Source organism: Nematolebias whitei, chromosome 13 (assembly GCF_014905685.2).
Source record: "Nematolebias whitei isolate Nwh7 chromosome 13, NemWhi1, whole genome shotgun sequence".
In the NCBI taxonomy this organism is placed as follows: Eukaryota; Metazoa; Chordata; class Actinopteri; order Cyprinodontiformes; family Rivulidae; genus Nematolebias; species Nematolebias whitei.
Window position 1 is genome coordinate 35319310 of NC_056510.1, and position 9292 is coordinate 35328601.

At 41.6% G+C, this 9292-nt stretch overlaps 1 protein-coding gene across 2 annotated transcripts in view; it reads right to left on the reverse strand.

Moving 5' to 3' along the window:
* The window catches only part of akap11 (A kinase (PRKA) anchor protein 11), a 48114-nt gene that overhangs the window by 14471 nt on the left and 24351 nt on the right, over positions 1–9292 (reverse strand). The window contains exon 8 of one of the 2 annotated variants that reach the window (XM_037687074.1): positions 5573–5656. In XM_037687074.1, coding sequence (XP_037543002.1) covers positions 5573–5656 — 84 coding nt within the window. Of the gene's footprint in view, positions 1–5572; positions 5660–9292 lie in introns of both variants that reach the window. The other variant, XM_037687073.1, reaches the window with a different exon arrangement.

Consider the following 9292-nt stretch of genomic DNA (forward strand, 5'->3'; position numbering starts at 1 on the left):
TTCTTGTCCGACAGGCTGCAGAAAGACCTGCTGGAGGGCCCCATCACCCCAAAGGCGCTGTTCGGGGCCAACTTCAGGACCATCCTTGAGAAATCGCAGAGGTCCGAGGAGGTCTCAGAGACTGTACGCTATCTGGTGACGTCACAGTCCTCCGCCCGCGCCGGCCGCTGGAGGGACCGCCTTGGCCAGCAACAGCAGCAGAGGTGCTCCACAGCTGTGGCAGCGACTTCACGCCCCGCTCCTCCGCCGGCCCCCTCCACCAGGTAACAGATCCTTGAGGGGAAGGTATGTGGTTTTTTTTATGATGTATGTTTTTTGATATAAAACAGAAACACCTCTGAAAGTAAAGTTTTCATCTGAGACTGTCAGATCAGTTGATCTCACAGCTGCCTCTCTTCACACATTCCCCACACAGAACAAGCCAGTAACTTCTAAACAGCGTTTTAAATGGCACCGCAGTTCAGTAAATATCACAAAACACTCGTCTGCCATGTCAGCTAAAATTATGTTTTTTTCAGCAGACCAAGTTTGGTAAAATCCCTCGTTTTCAGCCAGAGCCCATTTTTAATTTCTGCTATTTTCTGCCCATTCACAACGCAACGGGAGTAAACGTGTTTTCTCCACAACAGCTGCAGTCTCCACTGAAATGGCATCTCACTCAGAAAGCGCTCACACCTCCTCTCAGTGCGCGCCAGCTCACCTCAGCTCTATGTGAAACCGCAGCCTGGGCTCAGCACAGAGGCACACATACAGCCCTTTTTTCTGTCTGAGCCCTCCTCGGGTTCCCCCCGGAGAATCTCCGGAGCGATTGATGGCAGTAAGGATTTTTAGTCTAGTTGACGTTCATGAGAAACATGACAACACAAATGTGTGCCGGCTCTCCGAGCGTTACTCAGAGTGGCAGCTAGTGGACAGATGGATGGACCGTCCGATCAGAAGGGGTTACACAGTGCAGTTCGCAGCTCAACCCCCACCGTTAAGAGGGATTATAGAGACGGTTCGGTCTTGTACAGAACAGAGCTCGTTTCACTAGTCAGAAGTTCAGTAATTTCCGACGAAAAACGTGATTTCCAGAGTTCCCAACGGAGAGGAAAATACTGTTTTTTTTTCTCCCGCTACTTCATAGTCCTGATAAAAAACTGGAGGGATGAGACCCATTCTCGACCTGTTCATGTTCAGCAATTCGATCATGGGGAGACAATTCCACATGCTGACAAACAGCTGCTGGACAACTTCACCAGAACAACTGGTTTTCACCTCTATAGATATGAAGAACACATATTTTCACATTTCCATCATTCTGAAACACCCCACGCACGTTCTCGAAATGTGTGGAGATGGCACTGTAGTCGTTAAACATGGTAGGAATGAGAAATCTTTTTGTCTGGACGATCTGCTCTTATTAGCTCGGTCCAGTTAGAAAGCTGTCGCACAGACCAAAATGCTAGTGTTACACCTGCTAAACCTGGGGTTTCTATAAACTGAGAAAAGCTTCCGTTCATTCGTCCCAGATGATTGTTTATCTGGAAGTGGAGCTAAACTCAACTACAATGAGAGCCCGTTTATCACAGCTGAGAGCCAAAGCTCTATCAGCTCAGCTCCGCCGTGTCAAACCCAGCTCCGCCATGTCAAACCCTGTAGCATAGCGACAGTTCTGCCTGTCATATGACTCCTGGGACTATGTCAGCGGCCCACATCGTGGTTCCACTGGGCCTACTTCACATGAGACGCCTTCAGAAATGGTTTGCCCGCCTGCGCATAGATCCTGTGTGCCAGAAGAGGTGGATTATCTTTGTGCCCCCCTCCGTGGGAACCGATCTGAATCAATGGGGAAACCCTCTCATTCTGTCAGAGGGAGTTCCCATCAGCAGGCCTACATCACACGTCTCAGTTTTCACAGACACGTTCCTGTCAAGCTGGGAGGAATGTGTCTGTCCCAAGCAGTGGGAGCACAGTGGCTGGACCACATGTCGATTCACATAAATGTGTTGAAACGTTTTCACGGTTTGAAACGTGACTAAGCATTTTGCCCTTGCTGCGGGATCAGTATTTTCTGATCCACACAGACAACAAGGTGACGGTAATTTACATAAACCGTCAGGGAGACGTGCGCTCAACCTAACTGTTACGCATCGCGAAACAGCTGTTGTGTTGGGCACACAAAAACCTGCTCTCCATCAGAGCAGTGTACATTCCCAGCATCTTGAACAGGCGAGTGGATATCATGTCGAGGGGCGATCCCCGCCAACGCATATGCGCTCCGTGGTTCCCGAGTCTGCAGCGACTGATATCGGGTTGGCTGTGGAAACTGCTGTGGGGGGGCGATCTCCTCCAGGCAGGAAGAGTGATCAGGAGTTACCCAGAAATAGGTCAGCATCTTTGGGTCTGTCCGCTGAACAGATCCGTTTAGAAAAGATGGGCCTCCCACAGGATGTGGTGCGTACGTTCAGGGCACATGAGCTGCTTCCACCACAATGCTGTACACATTAAGTGGACAGTATTTCAGCGCTGGTGGGCAGAGAAAGGCATGGAGGCCATCTCATGGCCACTAGGTGGCATGCTGTCCTTTCTGCACCAGCTGATGGATGGAGATCTAGCGTTCAGTACAACTAAAACTTATGCTGCAGCTATTTCTTCCTGTCATGAGGGCTTCGGTGACAAAACAGTTCTTAATCACCCGTTGATGAAGCGTTACCTGAAAGGTGTATGGAGACACAGACCGGTGTCACGCCCACTAGCTCCACAGTGAGACCTAATGATGGTCCTGCACGCTCTGATCAAAGCTCATTCTGAGCTTTTTAGATCAGGTTTCACTTAAATTATGTCACTAAAACAGCCCTGCTGTTAGTTCTGACGTCGGCAAAGAGAGTGAGTGTTTGTTTGCTCTCTCTGTTACTCCCTCATGTCTCAGAATTCAAGCTGACAGCAGTTTAGCTGTACTGCGTTTTATCCCTGCTCTGAAAACATCACAAGCTCATTCAGATCGAGATTGATGACCTTGGATGTGTTTTATCTTCTTCCTCATAATTCTGAGGAGGAAGCAACATCTCACCTTCTGTCCCATGCGCGCATTTTTCATGTTACGTGGCGCACACGGCCGCACTGCGCCATTTTCAGCGTATGTTCGTGCATTACTGGGACAGCTCTTCAGGACATTCTCCATCCACCCAGCGCCTCTCACACTGGTTGTGTGAGACTATTTCTAAAGTTTACAGTTCATCTGGACTGGATCCTCCAGAGAATCTCAGCGCATTCCACCAGAGGGTTTTATCCTACTTGGCTCTGCATGGAGGGATGACAGTGAAGGATATTTGTATGGCGGCTGCCTGGTCATCACCATGTTCAATTATTTGTTTTTATCTATGTGATGTTTCTACTTTCTCCATGACCCATTCTGTTCTCAGGGTTCTGACAGAATGATTATTATTTGTTTCATGGAGCCTCACTTTTGAGCTCACACCTGCCTACATGCAGTCGCAGTGAAATATTTATTATCAGTCACAAGTTCATGACTTCTGATTTTATCGTTATTCATCGGTTCATCCTGAGGAGCTGTTGGTCTACTCTGTTTATCGTTACACTGTTACAATTTGTATCCTCAGTTGTTCCTATTCACAGCAGCAGGTCTGCTATCTCAGCCTCTTTTCATCACCAGAGATTTTCTCCGGTGTGCTCCAGCGCATGGAGCACGCAATTCCGCAGCGCGTAATTATGCACACAGAAGGCTGAGTGATGATTTTTTTTTTTTGTGCAAAGGTGCTTCATGTTGTGTCTGAGTGGACCCAGTGAGGCATAGATTACATCCTGCTTCGTCTTTAACCCACTAGCGATAGCCTTAAAGGGTGAAGCCTATACAAAATAGAATGTTGGTTACGTACTGTAACCCCAGATTCTATGAGTATTGGCGCAGCCCTTTAAGCTCTGGGCCTCACTGGTTCCTAAATGGCTGAAGAAAAAAAGCTATTTGGGAGCAGATTACCCGGTCTCACCGTAATTTATACGGACCGGGGATGAGGCCCACACAGTAGGTGGGCGTGGACTTTTTCCAGTGCTGCACTGCGCGTGTAGGGATAAACCCACTAGTGATAGCCTTAAAGGGCTGCGCCTATACACAGAATATGGGGTTACAGTACGTAACCAATGTTTTTTGGGGGGTGGGGGGGTCTTGGTTGTTAAGATTATATTTTAAAAATTAGTTGTAATTTTGAAAACAAGTTTCTGGGTGTAATTTTGGATTACAAGTTTTGTTGGAAACCCCCAATTAAACACTTGTGTAATAAGATGGCTAAAACCATAGGGATATTGGGACAAACATGACATATCTTGAACATTAAATCTTTGCACTCTCTTTATTACACCCTGTTACTGCCATATTTAGACTATTGTGTTGAAGTTTGAAATAATGTATACAAAAGTTCTTTACAAAAACATATGCATGATGCAAAAAAGAGCAACAAGGATGGTACGCAATGTTTGGTATTATGAACACAGCAATCAACTTTTCTTTTTTTTTTTTTAATCACAGCTTATGAAATTTATGGATTTGGTACAATTTAAAACTGCACAGGTGACGTTCAAAGCTAGAAATAATATGCTTCCAAAAAATATTCAAAACGTATTTAAGAATAGAGCATGTGCACATCAGTTCATGGGAGTGATTTTGTGGAATGACTTCGATGTAGAGATTAAAAATATTGCACAATTCAAGAGGAAATACAAGGATTACAAAATGCATGTGTATAAAAACAAATGAGACAAAATACATTATTCCAGCTGTTATGCATAGATGCAGCCACACGCCAAAATGGAAGTTGGCACTTTGGATATTTTTGACCCAATCATTTGAGAAAACTATACTTTAAGCAATATTCATAAAAATGGCTGAAAAAAAACTACAGTTTCTTCAAATGTTTGTAAAGATGGCCATCTTGCATTTTGACATGGCAACATAAATTTCGATAGGGACCTTTCTTATGCTTAGGTGCAGCCACAAACCAAAATGGAAGTCATTCCTCACATATTTTTCTAGATTTCCAGCTCACGTAATGGACAGATGGACAGACAGTATTTCCAATTCCCCTCTTTGCGTCACAACAGGGGACATTTAAACTATCAAAAAAATTTGAAATTGAACATTTGTTTGAAAGCGACTAATCTTACAAAGCTAATTTTTGTATTTTCACAGTAGTACAGAGCTACTCTGCAGTTCATAAGGGCATAAACTTAAGAATGATCCAATCAATCTGTTGCTGCTTTTGTGACTTTTAGTGATATACAGTAGATACAAAACTTGTGATGTAAAAATAAATACAAAAAATGGTGTAAAAAATCTTACAGATCCTGTTTGATTTTTAATGCAACTATGATAAAAAGTATTTTATTTTAACAAAATAATTAATGCAAATTTACATTCAATTAAAACAAACTAAATATGAAATGTTTAAGTGAACATTTCTTGTTGGAAAAACAATGGTTATCAAATCAAACCCAAAAGAATGATTTCATACTGAAAGCTCTTTCTTGTTGAGTTGCAGTTTAAAAGATTACTTATATCAACCAGTTGAAAACCAACCTGTCAGAGGGGGAGAATGACACGCGCTCCTCACACACTTCCCCCTCCAGGCCCAAACTGCTCCAACTACTGCTGTTCCCATTGCTGCTGAGAAAAAAAGGCAGGTAAACCACCACTAAAACAAGGCAAAAGCTCAGTGTAACAAAATATTACATTATGCTTCTTTTACTTAAATGATTATCTGTGATGTCCTTAAAGAATATCGTATTTTTTGCTGAATAAGTCACAGTTTTTTTGGCAAAAATTAGCATGCCTGAGACTTATACAGCGAAGCGACATATTTATGTCCCCCCCCTCCCCCCCCCCCTTATAACCCAATGTTTGTTTGAGATGTCGTGATTTCATTCATTCCGACATGGAAAATATTGAACACTACTCTCGGGATAAAGGGCGAAACGCCTCTACCAAAACAAAAAAAAAAAACTGTCCAGATGACCTGACTGAGCATTATTGGATTTGGTACCTGGACGATTGAGCATGAACTTTGTTGAATTGAACAATACCATTATCAGCAACTAGAGGACCCTCAACTAATATTTCAAGCCAAGTGTCTCATTAATAGGTAAAAGTGGTTATTAATGAGACACTTGGCTTGCCAAACCAAGCCACCTTCGTCTTGCTTAGGAACTCCTGGTGCAAACGTCAAATCAGCTGCATTTTGCCATGCTGCCCAGGTGAAATGCAGCTGATTTGACTGTCAAAGTTCATTTATTAAGGAAAAGTTCAGCTGAGACACACCTTTACTATAATGTCAAGCAAACAAATAATTGTTTTTAGGTGTTTTGTTAAATTTCAAAGAAATGCACAGCGAGTCCTCCAACTGCGTGCTCCTACTTCTGCATACCGGCTTTTGAAATGCAGCTGATTTGACCATTAAAATATATTTATTAAGGAAAAGTTCAACTGAGACACACCTTTACTATAATGTCGAACAAACAAATAATTGTTTTTAGGTCATCTTGTTAAATGTCAAAGAAATGCACAGCGACTCGTCAAGGAAAAACACAACACAAAACTGATTCTTCCCCAACAGCTTACTCCAAAGTGGAACAAATCAGTTTTGTTTGTGATAAGATGGTCTCTTTGGTACGCCCCCTCCTCCTTTGCTGGCCCTCTTCCTTGTTGACAATCATGTCAAACTGGTTGAAAACAACAAAGTCCATGCTCAAGTAAGGAGTAAGCTGTTGGGGGAAGAATTGGTTTTGTTGTGCGTTTCCTTGATTGATGAAGCCTTCCGGATCAAAGGCGAAATGTTTCAGCACAAAAAATGAAACTGTCCAGATGACCTGACTGAAACATGTTACATTTATTAAGCAAAAGTTAGATTGAGACACACCTTTACTCTAATTTCGAACAAACAAATAATTGTTTTTAAGTGTTAATCTTGTTAAATTCTTGTTAAAGTTCTCCCGTGCACGCTCCCGCGGTGACCATTTGGAAGCCCTTCAACTTTTGGCACAACACCGGCCCACATTTCCAGGTTGTCAGCGGTGACGCGTAACAAACGTGACGCGTCAGCAGTGACGCATAATAGATGCGACTTATACGACAAAGCGACATTTATGTTTTTTTCCACTTTATTAGACATATTTGAACTGATGCGGCTTATACGGGGTGCAACGTGTACGGCGGCAAGTATGGTACTCAAGCTGAGGACTACTCCTAGCTTCAGGAATAATCCTGTAAGTGTCAGGTAAAGTTTAAAACAAATGAGCTTTACAAAATGATGCAGGTTTTTTGACTATATACCACTGAATCATCTGTAATGTTCATAGAAAATTTGTTGTTCAGGGCATCAGATGTGAGATCATTACAATTTTCTTCTCACATTAATCCTGTGGATTCCACCAAGACAACCAGCAGGCAACAGAGACGCAACAACATGCACTACCTCGTAATTAGCCGACGAGGCCACTGGCGTGATCTGGCACATTGTGGCGTGCAAAAATCTCAGTGAGTTTGAAGGGAGGGAGGATTGTCATATCTATAAATATCACCATTAATCTGTATTACCTAATCTTTCTCGTGTGCTTTAACTAAATGACGCACATCAAGAACTGCTTTGCTTATCAAGCTCAAGTGTCAGAATAAGATCATCATGGTGTTTTTCTTTCCTTTCTTAAGTCATCTGCTGAGCAAAATGATTCCAGCAGGCGATTGAAAAGTCAAATGAATAACACATGACGGACGTTGTTCTTGTAGAAAAAAGTGCCTGAAGTGCGAGAACACTCGAGGACACACCTTTAGAAAATATTATGATACATTAACATGGCTTTGATTATACATTCTGTTGTTTTGGTATCTGGAGAAAGAATCTCATATTAGTATTGCTTCCATAGATACCAACTTTGGCCAGAAATGTCAACAGCCTCCTTTCCAGAGACATTATGATTTTATTGCAGAGAGGCAGACAGCCAGACTATTTCTTTAAAACCCGGCAAAAAAAAAAGAAGAAAAAAAAAGGAACAACTATTCTTGAAGTTTATTTTGTAAAATAATTTAATTATGAAGTCAAATGAACCACACAAAAACACATTGATAAACATTTTGAGTTTATCTTAAACTAGTAATAACGAGAACACTTTGGAAGTGGAGTCTTTAAGGGATTTTAATAAATTTGGAGCAGCGGTGGTTCAGAAGTTAGAGAAGTTGTCCTCAACCAATGAGTTAGATGTTTGATTCTAATAATATGTAGTTGCATGTCAAAATGTACCGGGGCATGACACTGACTCCCCTAACGACGTCTGATTTGTGCCCATCAATATATGAATGCAATCTAAAGCACCGATTAGACTCCATGGAATGACATATTCAGATTTGCTTTGTAGAGAAGTTGCAGGATGCTATATGAATGTGTGTGGATGGGCAAATGAGTAACTAAATGTAAAATGAATAACTTATCACCTCAAAGAATAACTTGCTGTTAATTTTAACTAATAAAGGAGATGCAGTCAAAAACTGAAAGGACAAGTTATTCCTGTAACACTCAGATAAACTAATTCTAATCATACACAACTAGGGCTGCAACTAACGATTATTTCAATAATCGATTCATCAGCCGATTATTTTTTCGATTAATCGATGAATCGGCAAAAAACCCCACAACGTTTTAATTTCCACCCCTTTATTCCAAAATTGAACATTTGACTGACATAGCAATTCACACAAAAAACAGGTTGCTATTTTACTATTCTGTTAGTAAAATATTGAATAATAAAAAATAAAAGTTAGTCAAATAGCTTAAAAAAATAAAAGTACACAAAAATATATACAAATGTGTCTTTATACCTGCACAATATGTAGCTACTTTGTAAAATGTGTCATTGAGGGAAGTGTGTAACCTGGATTAAAAGTGTGGATTATTGTAACCTGGATTAAAAGTGTGGATTATTGTAACCTGGATTAAAAGTGTGGATCATTGTAGTGAAGCTTTCGTCTTCAACCATCGACAGAGGCCTCATGTCAGTGACGATCATGTTCAGGATGTTTCAGTGAAGACAGCTGCTGCTGTGGTGTCCATGATGTCTGTCCATCATGAAGGATGTTGTTGTTTGTTCTTGTTTTCTGGAATGAGAGAGTAAATATGTATTATAGCATAATTTACAGCAACTCAAGAAATGCCTTGTTTCACTTACAGTGTTAGGTTCAGGCAAAAGTAGCTAAAAGAGCAATTAAACACACACACACACACACACACACACACACACACACACACACACA